General features: G+C 46.4%; 1 protein-coding gene across 1 annotated transcript; it reads left to right on the forward strand.

The window, feature by feature from the left end:
* The first annotated feature begins 999 nt into the window (after nt 1-999).
* Nucleotides 1000-21624, forward strand: LOC135369080 (uncharacterized). Its single transcript, XM_064602738.1, has 6 exons — nt 1000-1313; nt 9499-9691; nt 12670-12888; nt 13547-13811; nt 16471-17835; nt 20502-21624. The coding sequence occupies exons 1-6, from the start codon at nt 1241-1243 to the stop codon at nt 20865-20867; spliced, it is 2481 nt and encodes an 826-aa protein (XP_064458808.1). The 5' UTR covers nt 1000-1240; the 3' UTR covers nt 20868-21624.
* The last annotated feature ends 103 nt before the right edge of the window (nt 21625-21727 follow it).

The raw sequence follows: 21727 nt of genomic DNA on the forward strand, positions 1-21727 counted from the left end.
CATACACACATTCATACGATTGGATCTCAAGTGTCTCATTTTTCCACACAAAGAGTTTCGCTCTCTGCTTTGCATAATAATTTCGGTTTTCTCCAAGAAATTGGTATTACGTGCAGAAAACACAATGTTAACGTGACAATTTTGCAAAGAAGAATTATTGCTGGAATTTTTTTTATGAACGTTCACGTCGGCAAAACTCAAAAGTTCATCGCATAGTTGCAGCGCGAAATGATGGATGTACTTCTATGTAGGCAGTTGTCGTTTTGAGGAATCCTTCAGGTATCTGTTAAATAAGATGGAATGTGGTTCGTGAATCAACGTTTGTTGCATCATTCAGTGGCTCTGTGGTATTATTGCTGATAAGGAAATTAAAAATTAAAAATCGTATTGAACGGAAGCAGTATTGAAAGTAATATGAAATAATGGCGAATTGCGCTGGTCGTTCTAGTGCAGAGAAAGCTGCACTGGCTCGAGCGTGCATGTCACATGACCGCTTCAACCCAACGTGCATTGCGATTCATTGGTCTTTCAGTTCGCTCTTGGCTCGTTCTAGGCTGAACCCACATCGGCACACTATACACTTTGCTGCACGATAACTATCAGCTGAATTCGCCATAAGAAAATGCGCCCCGCCCACTCGAATATTATTTTGCAGAAAGGTACAAATTCTTCGTAGAAGTGGCGTCGCCCGAAATTGGTGTCAGCCATTTTATCGCCCACGGGAGACAATATTGGAGAATCCCTCCAATACACTGGCACAAATAATAACCAACAAAACTGCACCAAGTCGGGAAATGCATTCACTTCTCTCCCGGGAGATTCCCCCGACTTTATTCATCAACGCGCTCTTCTTCTTCGTTCGTGAAGGTAACTCCGACAAACTCCGCACGGTGGCGGTGCGTACTACAGAGCGCCAGCAGAGCGCGCATGCGTACTTCCTCACGACGTTCCCCTTCACTTCCCTTCCCCTGCCCTTCCCTATCGTCCTCTCCCCTGGTGGCGAACAAGCGAAACGCTATGACGCGACGGTGAAAAAAAAAAAAGGAAAAAAATGGAGTCGACAGACGATTCTCCCCGCGCTCCGAACCCCGAGTGCGAGCCAGCGACGCCATACCTGCCTGGTCGTAATGTTCGTGTTCTAGATGCCTTCCGCGTGATCTTTATTTTGGATCTCTCTCAACACTGGTCGTGAGCAGTTTGGAACATCCGGGAAGTGTGGTTGGCTCCGACTGAAAGGGGAATGCGTTGTGTGATTCCGGCGGTGTTGGTTTCGCTCCTTGTGTTCGTGCCGAGATGTGTTTTCGCACGGAACGGCAAGTAATGCTTTGTTTTATGCCTACGATAAATGTTCTAATACGGTGATGTCAGATAGCGTTAGCTAAGTAGCTAAGTGAAGTAGTATGTGCGTTCACTGGAGATCGTGTAAGACATTGTGAGAAGTCGTGTGAAAACCAAGTGAAACGCTTCGCTCAAGTGCATGCGACTTCTCGATGATTATCTGCTCCTAGAACATCTCCGGTTGCTTTCTGACACCTGCAGGAAATTATAGTCCATATTAAAGGGCCGGTCGTAGTATCTGACAGTTAAAACGGTATTAGTACGCATGTGTATGGACGTCTCTCATATTGACCTCTTTGAAGCGACCACTGCGGGGAAGCATCCCATGTCAGTTTTTCTTCATTCATTTATGCTTGTTGTTTTTGGTCTTTTTACATCTACAATCACTAGACGCATATTTTGCAGGTATTTTGCCTGACTTCACAGACAAGCTTACACGTAGAGGCAAATCAGAAGACATTTTCTCATATCGCGGGAGGTATCTATTGTATCTGAGTGTCCGTTCTCTTCATACGGTGCACCTTGTAATATTTTCTTATCAAGTACCAATTATTTACGACTTACTGATGACTCTGAGGAAAATGCACCGTCAAAGCGTCAATGCCTTTCTTAGCCCAGCCAATCATAGTCCTGAATGACATCCTTGTTTCTTCTGGCTTGCTGAAAACCTTTTTGTGATAATTAACGTAACGGCATAAGTGCGCGTACGCCTCCCGTTCTCAACGGGTCGGAGGACAGAACGATGTTACTCGGCACGATGGTTGGAGCGTGGGTAGTCACCGTGCTTTCATCTCCTCAATCATATTTTGTTCTCTATACAATTGGCACAGCCTACATTAGCCCCATCTCATCATCGTCTCTTTATGTGCGTCTGTGTATAGTCAAACAATATTTAAGGCGACGTCTAGCAGTAGCGGATCTAAGGGTCATTGAGATAAACATTTCCTCATTCCGCGCTTCGAGACAAGTGAGTGTGACCACCTTGTGAAAGGGGTTCGTGTAATTCTTTCTTGCCTTTAGCGTTGGAACTTTATTCAATCGATTTCAGTCCACCACAAACGAATTTAAGGGGGAGCAAATGAGCATTCAGACCTCTTTGACGAAATCACTCTAGTCAAGAGGAATTAAATTAAAGCAGAAATGGCTGCACCTGCGGTTGGCTCCCTTCCTCTTGGACATTTCTTTAGAAGATTGTCGACGAGTTCAGTTTCGGTGGTTCAGTCTTTTCCCTGGTTTGCGGAAAACGGGATGGCATTTTTATGGCATTATGTACTCGATAATTGCCACAAAAATGGCATCCGCCCTCCGTTTTCATGAAATCAAGAGAGAACGTGGTCATTCGGGATGAGGTTGGCTAGGAGCGTGCCATGCGGTCAAGTTCTGTGTGTGTCGGAGTGTTTCTCCGGAGTAATGCCAGAAGAAGGGGAACGACTGGTCTTGCCTTCATCTGTCCAAATATATATGTGTCCCTCCACTACGCGTTTATGCCGCCATCTATTTGTTGTTGCTTTATTGCAACATTTTAAAAACCATCAAAGAACACAATTTCCATCTTTATCAGATATAATTTCCTTGTGCCTTGTACATTAAAAGCCGGTTTGAGGCCGTCCACCTCAGGCTCGAGGAAATGATTTACACCAGCTCGCTTGTATATACCCTCCTTTTCTGTTCAACTTTATTACATCTCTGGAAATGAGGTAGAGAAAACAACAACGGAAACGTAATTGCGTTGTGCAGTCAACACTTTGGTGAAGTTTACTTGATAAGTGCCATTTAATCACCTCATCATAGCCACGTACTTGATAAAATATTTAAAGAAAGAGCCTCTCTGAAAAGGCCTCGCGAGACCGTAATCTGTCGAATGTCCAAAGTCACAAAATGTGCAACAAAAGCGCTATTAGGCGAGCGAATTAGATTAACTGGAATCAGAGGTACGGAAGCCCACGCATGCAGCCAGACACGTATCGTCACACTTTGCCCGAAACGTGGCTTCCGTCTCTAATGGTCTTGCTAATTAACTAATGACCGCAGGCATTTCTTTGTGTACTGGCGATCCCAGAGTGCAATACACGGGACAGTCATAACTATACCACGGATTCCTATTCTTCAATACAGGAGCACGAACTGGGTGCTGGGGAACCTCGGATTTGATAGTGCCTATAAATGCTTATTCCGGCGTTAGTGCCTATTTGGTGTATATGCCTAAACTTCCAATTAAACATCGAAAAATGCCTATAATGGACATAAAGCGGTGGCATAACACCGTTATCCAGGCGAAATTCACATTGGTCACGTCCTTTTGAAACCAATCGCTTGAAAGAAGCGAGCAGGTTGCAAAGGTTGCAGAATGTAAGCTGACAATTGAAAATCGGTTGCTCGGTATATATACCGGGTTCAATTGTCAGCAATCGCTTACTCGTTCTTTCCCTCCCTTCCAGCATTGTGTTGTTTGGTGTGTCGTTGTTATAAAAGAAATTATGGCAGAAATAGCTGCGCGGATTGTCATTGAACTGTGCGAGCATTCTCCGACGATGGACAAGTAAAGGCCTCTGGAGGCTCAAGTAGCTCAAGTAGTAGTAGCAATGACTATATGGCTCTGACGAAGACACTTCCCCTACCGAGGCTGAGGAAATTTTATCGTTACTGGCTAGATGCAAATTGAAGATCTCGTTAATTAAGTCCGGCGACCAGTTGTTCTGGGGCTCCCATAGACACTTTGGTTCCTTCAGGTTTTCTACCAAGATGTTGCTTGCAGAGTAATTGAACAGTTTGGCTAGAAGGAACCCCCTGATCTTGCCTTTAGAGGATCCCGATGTAATGTATACCAGCACGATGAGGTTGGGTGTGCATCCTTATAGACAACTTCTATGACGCATGGGATGGGGTAACTTGGCCAACCATCCTGGCGGTTATAGTGGTGGGCGATTCTCCTCGTCTACCCGCCACCCAGAGCACAGGGACTGCACAGCACTCCATCTCCTGAGTGCACCTTTCCCAAACATCATCCCCCTCTCAACGACGGATACGTCACCAACTTCATCTGCAGCAGGACCTAATAAAATAGGAGCATAAATAATCTCGTGCTCCTGAGAGAATGCTAACTTGCCGAGAAGTAGTCATCAAGTTGACCCAAAACGCTCTTGAGCTGTTACGACATCACCGGATTTCTTCTCGTTTCCCATATGCTCTTCGGGAATCTAAGTGGACCCTTCCCCTCTAACACCAGAAAAAGAAATACCGTCTGCATGTGTCAGAAGGGCACGGGGAACGGACAACACGTTTGGTCCAAGTTCGTGGCACCCCCAATGCTCAAGAACACAAAATCTTGAGAAGAAAGAGTTTATATCCTAAATGAATATTTCTCAATCGGGGTTCCGCGCACTGGTCGGCACCTGCGAGTGTAGCTTGACCGCTTACCAAGGGTCGCTCCGGACAGCCTTATTATGGAACCGGGCTCGACATTTTATCTTTAGCATTGGGATTGACATAGCGGTCGCAGGACCAGGATGCAGGGGCTCACAGTCATTGCAAAGGCCTTTCTAAAGATGATGACGATTCGTTTTTTTTTTTTTTTTTTTTTTTTTTTTTGTGGCGCATTGACAACAAAGGTCATAATGCGCCAAAACATTGGTAGTGGTGTGACTAGTTAAAATTTCATATAACTAGTGAGGAGAATTATGAATATGTCTAAGGCTGTCAATGTAAAACTTCAGAACGTTTAAAATTTCAATATTTGTCAAGAAGTCACACCACCGGACGCTCCCTGTGCCAGTCACGTTCGTACGTCTTCAGGATCTCATGGAACGAAGAGATCAGGTTCCCCTTCAATTCCTGCCAGCCCATTTTTATGCTCTGGTAGACGGCAAGTTTTCTGCCTCTGCCCCAGCATACACCGACGACGCATCTCCAAGTGCATCTCGGATGGCAAGTCCGCCTAGGCATTCGTCATACCGTCCGAAGGCGTAGTGGGAGGACGTCGCATCACACCTCATCCGGAACTCTATACTATACTTTTCTTTCTGTAGCACATAGTTGATTTTACTCCGCGGGAATGGGTCGTGTTCACAGACTCTACATCTGCGATGCCTGCAATTGAAAATTCTGGCATCCGAGGCTCATCTGCACCGTTGGTGATGGATGTGTTAATGGTTTACAACCTTGTCTACGAAGCAGAGCACGGGCTGGTTCTCCAGGGGGTTCCAGTCTATTACGGTGTCGAAGGGACATTACAAGCACTTGGAAAGTCGGAGCTACTTGAAAGAAACTTCTAAGCTGCTTTCCTGTCTACGTATACTTGAGAGCATCAGTGGCAACCCACAATGCGTTATTTGCGGGGTGTTGTGGAATGAAACCTCAAGTGTTATTTTGAGGTTGAGGCAACGAAACAATACACAATTAAACAATTTTTAAGCAAGAAGTATTAAATATAGTAACACTAGGTGATAAATAATATGTTTCAAATAATTATTTAATTAAATTTGAACTAAATATGTTACTTGTACGACATCTACAGGGCGTCCCAGAAAACGTGTAATTGAATTTTAATTAAAAAAAACTACGCCACATAGAACCATGCGGTTAACGGCATTCGTTCTTACTAAGTTTTTAACACTTCCTGATGTCATGTAACCTAAGTTTAATTATGGAAATTTGCGAGCCGAACTCGGAAATATGCCAAGTAAAGGTCACTTTTTTACCCCATCAATATGAAGACCGTGCCGAATTTACTCAATTTCATGATAATTGACAGTGATATTAAGGATCTATACTATCGGGAAAAATAGCCGAACATCATACTTCTCGGGGCACTTGAGTATAATACTCCTGTCACACGGGCACTTTCGATCCGCATTGAGCCAATGCTCATCGAGCTCAATGCGGATCCGGCGCTGCTATACGGACACGTTCGAGGAGGACCGAATTGCGATCCTGCTTAACCCGATCCAGTTTGTTAAACGGGATTGAGATTCTCAAGACGGCTTGAAGACCGTCATTGGCATCCTCGAACTCAGCGAATTTGTAGTAGTCAACAAAAACATTACATTAATTTGCAAATGTTCCTGCACAAGACCATGGAATTTCACGGTTACGGTTTTAGTCTAGGTATGACGGATGACTGCGTTTGCTAATTTGTTTAATCTCTACCACTCTCGACAACGTGCCCCCCGTAAAGGCTTTGTAAACACCGCAATGCTGAAGCGGATGCGGTTATTCTCGACTTTTTAGGAACATATTTGTCAATCCCAGCGTACACCAGATTGGCAGGAACGAGTTTTCGTTGGCCGCTCTCCTTGGCCCCGTCCTGCACCCGAACCAGTGGGCTGTCATTGCCACTCTCTTAGCTTTTCTCCGAGTCACAGGACTCATTAACTGCATCATGTAACGTTGTTCTACAGTTCTAGTGTCTCTTTTCTTCTTTCTTTCAGTCTTTCCTTCTTTATCTGTTCCGTTTTCTCTGTTCCGTATCTGTTCCGTTTCTTTTTTTGGAATAGCAAGCCGACTCTTTGCCTGGCTAACCTTTCGTTTCTTCTTTTCTTAATAAACAGCCGCCGGCGTACTGCTATGGTGAGCTACTGCCTCGCAGTGCCGTGTATACCAAAGGGAATCTGGCCATTCATGGGACCTGCCTATACCTAGAGCTCCACCCACTTTTTGAGCTCTCTGGCCAATCACGAGGCAAAATACAGTTCGCTATTAATCCCAGGCTATCCAAGCTATAAATTATCTGTATTCACTGGGTGCCGACATTTTCGGGAAACTGAATTGGATTGGATTGGATTGAATAGGATATTCCCTGACGACCAAGCAACATAATGGATTTTTCGTCCACTTTTAACGGCGTCATCTGGATGGAGAGGGGCATGTCGGGAAGACGCAGAATAGCAGAAGGGCTGGGCAGAAGTAGCAGAAGCAGAAGTGCATGCTAGCAGAACAGATTGGCCTGTAGAACCGCTAGTTGGAACAGACTGCCGGTATTATACGTATTTTAACTATAAAACATAACATGATTGAATCGAGAATGTGCAAAGGTGTGTACATGAATAAAAATCATAAAATGCAAATTTTGGGCAATCCTTAGCGTTTTTTGCCCGTGATTGCTGTCGTTACTAGGCCTAACAAGGACGAAGAAACATATTATTTTCAGGTCAACATTGACACTGGAGCGTAATTTAAAGGTGATTTGCAAGATAATTGCAACAGAATGTACACTTACGGAATAAAATTGACGTAATTTGTGAAAACAATTGGTCATGAAATCCTGGCTTCGCCGTTCCAAGCTACGCCGCCATTATCGGGAAAATTTTGGTGTTATGGCGGCCCGCATAGAAAACAGCAGCCAATGAAAAACGCTCAATTTATTTGACAGGTCGAGCCTCTTTTTTAGACTCCTCCTAATGGCCAGACTCCCTTTGGCATACACGGCACTCCTGCCTCTGGGCTGTTAGCGCTGCCTGTTGACAAGCCAACCTTTCAATACGCATTGAGTTGGACCATGTAGCAGCATCGCGCACTGAATGCTCTTGAGAAACTCGATGCATTGAAAGTGCCGTGTGACAGGGGACTTGTCAGTCCGACGAAAGGAGGTTGGAAACCCAGTCCACAGAGTGATAGTAGAAAACGTGACAGTTCCTGAAATTGGGAAGGTATGATCCCAGCCCAAGCCGGACGTGATAAGCTATGTCTGTGTTGTCTCTTTCTACCATGCCGGTGTGGGCTGGGTTTCCAACCTCCTTTCGTTGGACTGACAATGATTTCGCTGAAAAATTCATCGCGCGCTATCCTCTGCGAGGTCCGTAGAGCATGATTTTCAGCTATTTTTTCTGATACGATAGCTCCTCAATATTCCTGTCAATTATCATTAATTTGAGTAAATTCGGCACGCTCTTCACATTGGTGGGGTAAAAAAGTGACCTTTACTTGGCAAATTTCCGAGTTCAGGTCGCAAAAATGTACATAATTAAACTTAGGTTACATGACATGCACATCAGGAGGTGGCAAACACCTAGTAAGAACAAATGATTCTATGTGGCGTAGTTTTTTAATTAAAATTTAACGGCACGTTTTCTGGGACACCCTGTATAGTTCCCCTATATAGGCCCCTTGATAACGCCCCGGGTGGGCCGTGTCTTCAATTGCGCGGCCTATAAGACGGTCCTTTGCGGTCATGTTCCCAGGAAGATTTTTCCTAAAATCTTCAAGGTACTCTTTTTGTGAGTTCATCGCTTGTTCTCCGAATTTCGGATTTTTTTACATTGTCGTAACCACAAAAAGCTCTCCGAAAAGCACCGTCCGAATGTGCAAGAAATGAAACTCCTTATCCAATTTTTTCTTTCTTTCTATTTGTAATCTAATATAACCCGGAATCCTGTATCGCACCAGCTTGAGCGGTACAATCCGTAACGATCAACTTGGCTGAAATTCGCACGACGAAGGCAAAGTCGTCCCTAATCCTGAGAACGCATCCTACGGTTGGCAATACAAATTAGTTGTCTCAAAGAACTACCATAATATATCGGGTACCATAATCAATAACCTGATTTAATTGGATGTATGCGAGGGAAGTTGTGTGAAAAGAAAAGCAAGGTATGGACGACGGAGAAAAAGGTGCATAACTAACGACGAAAGACGGGAAGAAAGGTTGACCATTTTTCAGACGTCATTGCGAGCAAAAGTGTTCTTGCCGGGAGGAAATTCCTCCGTGTTACGGCACAACGATTATACTTTAGAGGGACACAGTCACCGTTTCTGCATTAGAGGCGTCCTATGTTACATCCAACTTGTTCTGCATAAGTTGTGAATGTCGACCAAATTAAATGCGAAAGTGCTCCGTTTTAAGAACATAGTTCTCGAGCATCCGATGCTTGAATCATCGGTAGTCAATGTCACTCGGCTTCCATGAAAAGGATTCATGTGATCCTGAATGTCCACATCGAAACGGATGTGTGCACCATAGATGTCTGAGATGAGCCTGAATGGCCAAAAGGTGCTTTGTGACGACTTTTACGACTTTAAAATAAAGGGATCTCTTTATTTTAAGGAGATATCTTCGTACTAATAAGCATACTCTTGACACGGTGGTCCAGGTTTAAGCTTTGTGCATGCTGGTCACAAAGCGTTCCGAATAATGTGTTTAGAGACTAATTACACGAGTGATTCCAGATGACGAAGACCGTTGCAGCCGCACAGTGGACATTTACCAGGGCGTCGAGAGTCCACCAGTGACGGAGCGAAACCGTGGTCGTCCTCTGACGTGCACTTACCGCATCAGGGTTCGGCCTGCACGGGAAGACTGGGTGGTCTTCGTCCGATTCACTAGACTCCGCGTTGGGAACCCATCAGAAGACAGGCAGAGGTAAGTGAGTCGTCACCCATCAGACCTTGCCTTCCGTATGTCACATCACCAATGCTCATAAGGGCTAATCAAAGGTGTGAGCGGCAAGTATATAGAGAGAAGCGATAAACTTTAATTACAAAAAATATTCATAAAGCTGCGCTAACGTCCACCAAGATTATTTACTCTTAAGATTTCTCTTAAATTCCGAGAGATTTCTCTGAAATGCGGACACGTCGACCTAACGCAGTCAGCTGTATCCTGAAACTGACAGCGGGCTGCGTTGCTTTGGCAGCTAAAATCATTTTGACATTTGAGTACAGTATTATGGCCGTTGAATTTGAACTCCTCCACTCCATCCATCGTGCTGAAAGACTGCTTCGCTATCCGCCGCATCTTGACGATAGCGAGGAGCTCAAGCTCTGGCGTGGGCTTGTTGCAAGACGTTCAGGGGCGCTCCGAACCGTATTCTGCAGCACCTATAATTGTAATTGTGGCCAGGTAGCCGCAGGTTTGTCCATACACAAGCATGTGCCGCCTGCTCTGAAATAGACATGTGCGCCGCCGACTCCGATTTGCCTGACGCCTCCGCTGGCGCTAACCCGGCGCGCCGATGGGCTTCATTCTGCTTAATCCAGTTGGAGAGTGTTGCATACTAAAGTAACGCATTAATTTAATCAAGTTGGAGGGTTCTCTTCTTGTGGCAGCCTGTCAAAATAGCAGACGTATGGAGACGAAAAAAAAAAAAAAGTCCGACAGTTCTGCTTCTACGGAATAGCAAACTACACGCGTTTATGCGCTTGGTGGATCCCTGCAAATAACAAGGCGATGCTGCGCACAAAGCATGTTACATACCGTTCGCCCGCCGCGCATGATATGGCATATACGAGGGGCGTTCAAGTCAAACCGGGACTTTTCAGTTTTCGCAAAAGTAAAATGAACTTACAGGCGAGAAATTAGTTTTATTTTTCGACGTAATCTCCAGCTGCACTAATGCACTTGTCCCAGCGGTTCACGAGGGCTTGGATGCCAGCAGCGTAGAAATCCTTACCGGCGCGTAGCAGCCATGATCGGACCGCATTCTTGATCTCATCGTCGCAGCTGAAGTGGCGGCCCCCAAGGAATGCCTTCAGTGGCCCGAAGAGATGGAAATCGCTGGGGTCGAGGTCTGGACTGTAAGGGGGATGTGGCAGCAACTCGCAGACAAGTTCCTGTAAGGTGCGTGTCGTGAGATGCGCGGTATGTGGGCGTGCATTGCCCTGTAGGAGGAGGACTCCTTTGGTGATGATGGTCGGCTTTCCGAAACTGGATGCGTTCATGAATGGTAGTGTTCAACGTTCCCACAGAAAGGTCCGTCTTTCGAGCCAGTTTGAGACATGTTATCCGTCGGTCCTTGAGGATCAGGCGCTCCACAAGTTGGATGTTCTCAGGAACTCTGACACTGGGCTCTGACCCGCTCCGGCCGGGATCGCCCTGCACTGATGTACGGCCGTCTCGGAACCGTTTGCACCACTCAAACGCTTCGCTGCGGCTAAGTGTATCGTGGCATACTGAGCCTGAAGTCTTCTGTGAATTTCGATTACTTTACGCCTTCGTTCACGAGAAACTTCATGACAATTCGCTGTTCGATGTACGCGCTCACCTCGTTGTCGGCCATCTTGTCTGGCACGTGTCTTCTGTTTTGCACAAACTTTGGACCACTACGTGGTGAACGCGGAGGCCTGTCGCGTGTGAAAATGATGAAAAAGAAGTAGCGGGAGCCATTTGTACACTCGGGAGACAGAAAGTCCCGGTTTGACTTGAACGCCCCTCGTAGGTTAGCATTTGCATGCTCGCTCCACCGGCGGTCAAAGTGTCTCCAACATCGTGGCGCAGTGATTTCTACAAAAGAGATTACGTTCCCGGTACAGCGGTATAAGAAAGGGAACACGCCGGACACGACCGTCTAGTAAGGGCGCTCTGCATCACGACCTACTAGATTATAACGACCATGTCATAGGCAGCGCCGCATTTGGAAGCTTGCGGGGGTGCTATACTCTTCGGCCCGGTTATTGCATCCTCAACTTCTACAGTACTTTGTACTTCAGCTTACCTTAGTATTTTTGTACAAGCGGTGGATATCCCACGGAAGATGTTTCATATTAAAGTTGATTATCATCGTCATTCTAGGCGTTTCCGTTGGAGATGTTGCTGTCGTCTGCTACGGTGATAGTAGTGGTGGTGATCGCAAAAGGGCCCGGTGTGGGCAACGTCGCGACGGACGCCCTGGGGAATGTGAGGCCTGGGTAGACTTCTAAGTGAACTGTGCCGACATATGTCTGGTCTGCTACGGTAGTCGTAGTCCGCTTCTGCGCGTTCAAAATTCAAATTTCCATTGTCCAATCAAATTGTAGATCTCACGTGCCGATGATTAGCGCCCCTAGCGGATCGTGCGGACAGGCTCCTCATAGGGGTTACGACATGGTCGTTATAATCTGGAGACTGGGAGGTACCCGGGTTCGAATTCCGGTGCCGGCTGTGCTGTCTGGGGTTTTTCCTGGGTTTTCCTCAGAGGCTTTCAGACATATGTCGGCACAGTTCCCTTAGAAGTCGGCCCAGGACGCACATTCCCCGTCAGTCGTGACGATGCCCACCCATGTGAGGCCGACAACGGCGAGCCCTTTCGCCATCGTCACCACCACCACCACCGTTATAATTTAGTAGGTCGTGCTCTGCACATCCGGAAGGGAGTTGGCGCTGCGGCCAAAGCTCTAGAGCAAGAGTTCCCAGAGCGTTCAAATGACTGTTGTGCCTGTGCATTCCTTCGTTACCTATTCTTCACATTTACATTTTCTCTCCATTTCTCAGACTGCAATCCCAAGAGGTCGCTGACGGATCCACAAACCTCTCGCCACCTCCATATTTTTCTTCACACATCCATACACGCGGAACTTGTGCATGGCTTTGATAAACTGTGTGTGTTTATTAGTACAGAGTGGATATTGACTGTGTCTTTTCAGATGCGAGGGCGGCTACGTCCAAATCGTGGACGGTTACCGGGAGAGCAATCACTCGAACCGAAACTCTCCAGGCTTCTACTGTGGCGAGATCGACTCTCCGAAAACATTTATATCTGAGACTCCCCATGTGAAGATAGTCTTTCACGCGGACAGTTATGGATATGACACGTACATGCACTTCGATGCAACTGTCAAACAACAAGGAGAAGTTTCTTCCAGGTAAATTCATATTATCGTGACAATTGTTATATTATGACAAACGCAGCGCCCTGATTGCGTTCCGCGCATACTGCTGAGTGTGCACAAAATGTTCCTCAAATGTGGAACTGCAAAAGCGGCCTACTGGTGCAAGAAAGATAAGTTGTAAAGTAGCATACCAAGCGCCTAGAAGCATACTGGGAGTCCATAGCGTAGAAAATCCGAGGAACAGGTAAGGAAAGGAGCTGCCGTTATTTGGAACAGAGAACATTCTGGATCAGTTTTGGAGCATTTTTGGCCCTTGCGGTAGCCCTGCGCAGCACCATAATTGTCGATTGAATAATGGCACCAGCAATGGGATTCGAGCCCACACCCTCTGAGGACTACGTTACTGTCATTGTCATTTGACAAGTTCCTAGGACTGTCAGGTTCAACTCTTTTAAGGGCTGTGCCGGCAGACAGCGTAGCTCGTGCCAGAGCACGCTGATTGCCGTTCTCTGCCGCTCGACTATAAGCACTCCGACGGCAGTCATCCCCTTTGCTCAGTCATCCTGCTGGAGTATAAACAGCCTCTTGTTTCACGACAATGTGATCTACCACGTGTGGCCGTGAGTTGCGCTTACCATGTATCTCAGGTAGGGTATCATTCGTCACCTAACTCGTTTTCTTGTTTTTTCAGATACGGCCAATACTCTCAGCTTTACCCAAATAGACGCGGTGTTCCCGTTCCCAACACATACTGCCATCGAACCTTCCGAGACTGTTCACCCGGTCGGTGCTTCGTGCAGTCGCCAGGATATCCGGGCATCTACCCTCGGGGTCTTGCGTGCAAATACCGGATCAGCGTTCGTCAGAGCCTCGTTGGACTTGACTTGACCACCTTTGACGTAGATGGGCTACGCTGTGACAACCTGCTCATGTGCTTCCCACGTCCAGTTACCAAGGCAAGGGTCGCCGCATTTTCATCCCATACATGAATAATGCTACTTATTTAAACTCAATCCATACTCCCATCTCATACTCCCAAAATATTTCACGGAAATTTCTAGCTTCGAGAAGTATGGCTTCACACTTTGCTCCTCCAATGTCAATTTCCGTCCCCAGCAGCTTGCACTGCTGGCATTCTTCCAACGTGCTGCCATTAAGCGGAGATTTAGAGAGCGCATGCGCTGTTGCTATGAGGCAGAACTCGTGCTCACGTCACCCGTTCTTCGAGAGCCCGAAACGTTCTGCGAGTTGTTTCGAAAATTCGTTTTAGCGCGTAATGTTCACTGACGCTATTTATATTTTGCGTCTTTGATCGAGTTTCATTTAGATTACAAGATAAGTATTGACAATGGTCGCTCAAGGTTCACCCAGACTTGCGTTTCTTTGAATACAATACAAGATAATTCGGGAAGTACCAAACTGCGTCAGATTTTCCAAGCATCCACTGCATCACTGTTGCAGCTCTTTGACGCCTTTGGCGTAGAAAGACGTGTCGTAGCCACCACAGGGCTTCATCTTTAAGGAAGCCAAACAAATGGGGCTAAATCTGGTCTGTAAACCTCATCGTGCATTTCACCCAGTGTTGCTACCGTCGAATACGCATTGTCATGAAGAGGAATGACCCTTCCGGACAACAACCCAGGCCTTTCCCACCCTTTATCAACGTGGAGTAGCACTGGACATTAATCGTGACCCCTTGCTCCAAGAAGTCCACATGGATGACACCCCGCATGTCCGAAGAGGCAGTTGGGGGGAAGCCTTATACCGCCGTTCCATGCTGCTTATTTTTGCCTACGGGATGAAATGATGGGAGAAATGAACTTTCATTACACATGATGATTCATTGCAAAAATTCATTCCCCCGGATTGAAACCGATTCGGCAGCTGCTCAGAGACACTACCATGTGCACCCCCTTTTGATCACAAGTGAGGTACCGGGAAACCTATGTTGCACAAACTTCGCGGAACATTAAATGCTCGTGAATAACTGTCTCCACACTGCCGACACTAATATTACGCTGAGCTGCAATGTCCCGAACTGTTACTCGCCCGTCCTCGAGGATGGCGATGTTTACTGGCGTGTCTGCAGTCGGACGAAAGTGTGCATGAGGTTCATTCGTCACCACATCCCGTCCTTCGCCAAACTGTCTGCACCACCCCCCTTGATATCGTTTGTTCCGCATTCTGTGCCCGTAATATTCGCAAAATCTCAGTTGGTTTGGCGTTCTCCTTCATAAGGAACTTAAACAACAACATAAACACTGCTCGCCACGATTATACAGGGTGTTACCCTATAAAAGTCTACCCGCGTCGGCATGCCGTGCTCGCCAATTACTCAATGCAGGCGGTACAATGTGTTGTCTACGTATAAACCTCATAAGGACATTCATCCATGGCAAATATCGAAGTGATTGAGCACCGTTACGCAAAGTTATAGCGCAAAACATGAGGTTCCCGTAGGCAAAACAGCCAAGATGGCGCCTCTCAGTAAGCAGACGACATCCCTTTTGGGTGTCGTCTGCTGAGTACGTCGGCATTTTTCGTACCTCACTTGCTTACTTCTGAGCAAAATACGACAGTTACACGAAAGCGAAATGAAAACTGCAGTTCCATCCGGCTGGCAGGATATGCGACACGTCGTCGTCTGGGGAGCAGCATGGCAAGTGCTCTTCTCAACGCCGCCATCTTGATTGTTTTGACTACGGGAATCTCACGTTTTGAGTTATAACTTTGTGTTGCGGCGCTTAATCACTTCGAAATTCACCAAGATTAAATGTCCTTATGAGCTTTATATGAAGATCGCACAATGTGCCACCTGCATTGAGTAATTGGCGAGTACGGCATGACGGCACGGGTGGACTTTTATAGGGTAACACCCTGTAGTTGCCCCTCCTGCACGTGCACTGATGCACGTACTGCCCGTGCCGCTGACCCGAGAAGGATTGCACTTCATCCTCCGATAGCTTTATTCAATTACGTTTACTCACTGATTTTTCGCGAGCAAAAGTCTCGGTCAACTTTTAACGACCCTTGCATATGTTATGAAGAATTTCCTTTGAATAACATATAATCTCAGTCATCTCAGTCTTTTAAAGTACAGTATTTTAAAAGTTAGCATAAATTCATTGCCTGTAACGATATGTTGGATCACGAAGGCGCTATATCCCTTGTCTTGTGTTGCCTCAGTCTCCAGGACACCTAGGCACCTAGACATCCCTGCTTATCACACTACGTTTCAAAATGTTGTCGCTACACGGAGCAGCAGTACCACTTTTTTTCAGAATTTTTTTCAGATTTTTTTTCGTAGTTGTTGAAGGGTTCTCAAACCAAGTCTTCTAGAGTTTTCTGTTTTTGTTTCTTCTTCTTCTGCTTCTTCTCTCCTTTTGAATCTCAATGGCGCGAAAAGGATGAGAAGGCTTGTGGTCCTTGATGTTAAAATTCAGCTTGCTTTTCAAAATTTGGTTAAGAGAATAGATTTAGCAAAATGTGAGTGGACGCTAAAACATTTCTTCGAGTTTGCTACCAACAAGGAGAAATTTATTTCGCCAGGCTGGTACAAAGCGTGAGCTCCCTCTTACAGAAGGTTGAGATGTCACTAATGAACGACACTTGCAGGACTCATTCCACTGTCCCTACGACTACGTCCGTATTTACGACGGGCCAACCGAAGACTCGCCAGTCATCGCGACACTCTGCGGTCGCGGAAGGCTCAAGTCCAACATCGTCGCCACGGGAACACAGATGCTCGTCGCCTTCACCACATCACCCGCTGGTCCGCTTCTCAATACCGGTTTCCAGTTCAAAGCAGACAGCGTATTTGACACAGGAGACGGCGAACATATTCAACTGAACAACGGCAGTTGCGTCCTCGAAAGGACGTTGACTGGACCTGCCATCTTTGCCAGCCCTCGTTCCTGGTACCCGGTGAACACGACCTGCTCGTACCGCTTCAAAGCACCACGAGGTGAAATTGTTCGGATCGAGTTTGTCTCCTTCAGAATTGAGAGAGTGACTTTATGCGAGGAAGCTGTGAGAATTTATGATTCTTCAGATCCAGATCCCAAGTACATCATAACCAAGATTTGCGATACGAACAAACCACGGACTGAGCAACCGCGTGCTCTGTTCGAATCCACGGGATCACATCTTCTCCTGGAGTTTACTAGCAAGACGGGAAGCCTAGACGGATCATCTGTCAGTTTCGCTTTCCAAGTTCGTCCTGTAAACGCTGCCATCTACGACAATAGGGTCAGTCCTTTAGTTTGCAACCGACGCTTTGCTGCAGACGATTCTGGAACTCCTGCAAGAGGCTCTCTTTCAGTTCATTTCGGGGATCTGGCTGAGCATTCTCACCCTGTAACATGCAACTATACATTTGACGCTCGATCGTGGCCACATGGCCGCGTTCATCTCACTATTGCTTCAATATTCGAGACGAGAACAGACCACTGTGACCTCTGTCCCCGGGACAGTCCAGGTCGGATTGATGTGATCGCAGAGACACGGTACGAACGAACAACTTGCCTCTGCAACGTAGGTCGGTATCGAACACATAGAATAGTTTCAACGGGACCCGTCCTCCACGTGTCGTTAAACTTGAAGCCAACGCCAGAATGGAAACGGATAGCGGCTATGGCTTTGAAAGACAAACTTCTTGGGATAACATTCGCCTTCTATTCGGACACACGTTGTGGACCGCAAAGGTTGGAACTGGATCTGCAAGGTTCACTCAGCTTTCCGTCTGCGAGGATTCCGTTCCGGAGTGACATTGAGGAAGGCCAGAGTGGTGGACCGTTGTACTGTCGTTGGCAGGCACCTGTTCTTTCCAATCATGACGTATCATTCAGGCTTCAGGGATTCTACGCTACCAGTAACAATTGTACGGCCAACTACATCTTGGTAGACGATGTGGTACTCTGCCCAAATCCTCCCGTTATTCACTCGGTTCTGCTGCATAGAGAAAACATCATGAATGCTCAGGTAAGTGAAAATCCATGATAATCTTTATATTCCGTGTAGAATGGTGCGCAGGCATGAACAGCAGGAAGAACATCTTGACCCCGGGTGAGCGGGGCGAGATGCGTTCAGCTAAAACGTCATGAAAATCTTCTTCGTTCTTGTTGGGATCAGCAAGCCACGTTCCGTCACGCGATTTCTAGCGATGACGTCATTCCCTCCAGCCAGGTACCCGGTAAACAACTAATACCCAGGATATCCCTACAAGATCGTGAACGTCCTGAATACCTGAATACCTGGACATCCATGCGATATCTGTGGGATATCCCAGAACACCATTCCCGTTTGTTTACTAACCAACAGCTGAACAGATACGTCTGCTGGGTATCGCGCTTTGGATGTTTAAAAAGGAGCAGCCTCCAGATCCCCGGGGTATCCATGCAAGATCGTGTATATCACAAATTTTGGGCACTGATTGAACCATTTAACGTCAGAGGGATGTCTCCAGGACGTCGCCTGGATATGTACGGATGGATATGTGATGGTTGACGTGTTGTGTGGACAGCAACTCTTTTCTTGAACTGAGAGCAAGCAAAAACTTCTGTGAGCCTTAACTAGATATGGAGGAACAAGTAAAATCGTTATATATCTCTGTCGTTCGCGTGCTGCTGGCCGTGCAACGTGCGGGTGCGCAATTTATCGGGTGCGTAACACTAGTCGAGCAACAGAAGAATTCTATCACTTTTACAGCTACACTCAGAAGGTAATCACATTACAGACAATAGCTTGAATTAAAAACACAATATTAGATAGGTGGGAATATCAGCAACGTAATCGGTTAGTACCTTGAATCCATCTGCAGATACAAGAGTTAATTGCAAAGACGACCGTTACAAATATGTTACGCCCCAGTACTCTTACCATGAACGTGCCCCAACAACTTGTATTTCAATCTATGCTCCGGCCATTTCGGCAACAGACGCTATTGTGAATGCTGTGGTCTCCCTCTGCGTAACGCGGTGGAGGTGGGCAAAAAGGGAGACTGCTCTTATTTTTAGGGTGAGAGCACCTTTTGTAAGTATGTACATTACATTCATATCACCGTGGCGTCCTCACTTCTGATGTATCAAGTAAAAGTAAGTGCGCATTATATTAACATTTAACTGTCAGAACCACGGTTCATAAATGTCCCACATTTGTCCCAATATCCCGAGGTGACATCGATGGGATATACCTGCGACGTTCAAACAGTGCCCATATATCCTCGTCTCCTGTATGCCGCATGGATACCTATGCTATTCAGGCTGCTCTCATGGGTACCCCATTGTCCAAGGTGGAATATTCCTGCAGACGTCAGCAGGGCATCTGTTGTTTGTTGGGTAGTAGCGCTCAAAACCACGGACGAGATTGAGACGACATGCTGTATTGCCTCCTTCTCGTTCGTGTTTTTGAGCGCTGCTTCGTGAGCCGTACCAGCTCACCCGATTCCAAACTGTGAAGCACGAGTCATTTTTAGTGCCTATGCAAAGGTCTCGTGTTCAGCTTCCCGGTATTCAAGTACCTACATTTGAAATATATTTCCAGTTTAGTGAGTTGCTTGGAAAACGCGTTCCCTATGAACAAAAACGGTGCTCGTAAACAAATGAAGCGAAATGCAGAGATAAAAACCACCGAGTGGTAAATTGCGGATTTCTTTCTATTGATCATTAGTCGAAGTTTGGTCTGTGGGTACCTAAAAGGTTATTTTTCACAACTGCTGCTAAGAGTGCTGACGAAATTGGTAATAACTTGTACCAGGATCTGTACTTGTACTTGCCTGTGAATCTGAAGGTCGCAAACAGTGTTCATTTTGAGGGCCCTGAGTAGCGTTTGTTATTTACTGCGTCAAATCAAACAGAGCTACGTGCCGTGGGAAGTTTGGAGCTATGACGTCACAGTCCTACTCACTGGCGGAAATGTCGCCCACACATCATGTGACGCGGGTTAACGCTGTGGCCGACTATTTGTGCATGTCTCTAGGTTTTCAATCCACCCCTCTCCCTACTCAACCTTACACTCACACTCTACTTCTACCGAAGCGTGTTCGCTTGTTACCTCAGAATAGTCGGGGCTTTAGTAAAGGTACCTTTAGAAAAATGACCTCTGTCCGTGTCCTCATAAACTCCCTTTCAGACCCAGCACCTGTACAGAATCGACGCTGAGTCCTTGCCTTTTTTAGAAGAAGGCAGCTGTGTAATCGATTAAGCATTTTCTTTCAAAGTTGGCACGCTTCAAACTCGACCTTTTTGGTTGGGATTTGAAATAGACGTTGACCGCGAGGAAAGTAGTGTCGCCGAATGTCAACAGGATAGAAGAAAAACCACGAGACAGAGGAACACGCAACAATTATCATGTATGCTTGTAGAACACCCGCTAGACTGCATCTTATGCCTTCTCCTGGATGTCGACAGGTTGGAATTCTCAACTTCTTTCCGTGTATTTGAGGACGCAATCGGAAAAAACCAACAACTGCCGCGCCTCATTGATGAGCGATATAAAAAATGGACGTTCGCAATATCAGTCTTTGGTGATTTTTTTTTTTTTAATGAAGCTCTCGTTAGCGGTTGGTGACACCACCATACCAACCGCGGATCGTCAACGATGGCCGTCGTTTCTGGAAACCCCAATTATTGTGTGTGTTCCTCGTGCAGGTGCCCCTGGAATTCCGAGCATCCGACGCCTCTTCTACCAATTTTTCCCTCTGGTGGACGCAGGTGAAGATACTGCCCAAACCGTCTGCTCCAGACACGCTAGTGTCCCTAAGCAAGGACTGTGAGTTCCTATGCGCGACAACTATGGTGTGCATCAGAAAAGAACTCGTATGCAACGGTGTCCCAAACTGCCCACAGCGCGGTGACTCGCAACTTGCGGCCGCTGATGAAGATGTGATCCACTGTTCGGCAGAGCGGGCATCTGGACAGGCCTACTGGTGGATCGTAGGTAGTGGTCTTGTTGCGTGTGCGTCTTTTATCGTCTGCTTCGTGTTTTCGCTCTTAAGAAGATGTCACCGCTACTGAAGGTGCAGTTGACACCCTTTGAAAAGACCACAAAATCATGGTATTCTAACACTGTCTTCTCGATAAAGAGGCACACCAGGTTGTTATATTGAAAGCGCACTTGGAGGCAACTATCTGTCTTGCTTGGTTTTCAAGCAATTTCTGAGTATTTTCTTGCTCTTTTTTTTTTAAATGTAGCATCAGATAATATTTCATTTCATTTTCTTTCTCTCTTCCGTTGAGGACCCACGCTCATTTCCACCGCGTGACTTATCTAATTGCCATCACAACACTGCACATCAGCCGACTCGTGCCTTTCGAGATCAGTGCATGTCTTTCAATAGACACGTCGATTGGATAGAATAATTTCGCTTCGCAGGTCGTCTGTGAAGAAATTCCTCGTTTTACATAAGCATACAGGAAGAGCTACACGTGAACAGCGCCAACACGACCACTTTTGAAAGGTTCTTTTAAGAGCGTCCTGGCATGGCGCCAAATTTCAATGTTTTGTGATTCAGTTGATGTTTTCTTCCCAAGTCAAGTTGATCAGCTACGTGAGCCAAACAAAGCAAGGACTGTTTCTACCGCAGTTGAGGACAGGTTGCTGTTAGGCGGCATCCATTCCAAACGTGATTTGTACAGGCAAATTGAATGTAGTAATGACGTGACGTATGTACGTGTTTGTGTACCTGACTTTAATATGGATACGTAGTCGATGTGAACTCCATCATGAACAAACAAGGCATTGTAGATAAAGAATATACGACATTTACTCGGAGTGTTTTCGGAACGGGAAATTATCTTTGCCCCCTGTAAGACTTCTGGAGTTTCCTCTCAGGATTACAGCGTTTTTATACAACACAAGGCCTTCTCAACTGACG

The sequence above is a fragment of the Ornithodoros turicata genome, chromosome 9 (genome assembly GCF_037126465.1).
Source record: "Ornithodoros turicata isolate Travis chromosome 9, ASM3712646v1, whole genome shotgun sequence".
Lineage (NCBI taxonomy): Eukaryota > Metazoa > Arthropoda > Arachnida > Ixodida > Argasidae > Ornithodoros > Ornithodoros turicata.

What these genes read in the sequence shown, in the direction of transcription:
- LOC135369080 (XM_064602738.1), top strand. Translation starts at nt 1,241, where the DNA reads ATGCGTTGTGTGATTCCGGCGGTGTTGGTTTCGCTCCTTGTGTTCGTG. An exon ending in ATGTGTTTTCGCACGGAACG is followed by an intron (nt 1,314 to 9,498) that starts GCAAGTAATGCT and finishes GAGTGATTCCAG; the next exon opens with ATGACGAAGACCGTTGCAGC. An exon ending in TCCCACGTCCAGTTACCAAG is followed by an intron (nt 13,812 to 16,470) that starts GCAAGGGTCGCC and finishes CGACACTTGCAG; the next exon opens with GACTCATTCCACTGTCCCTA.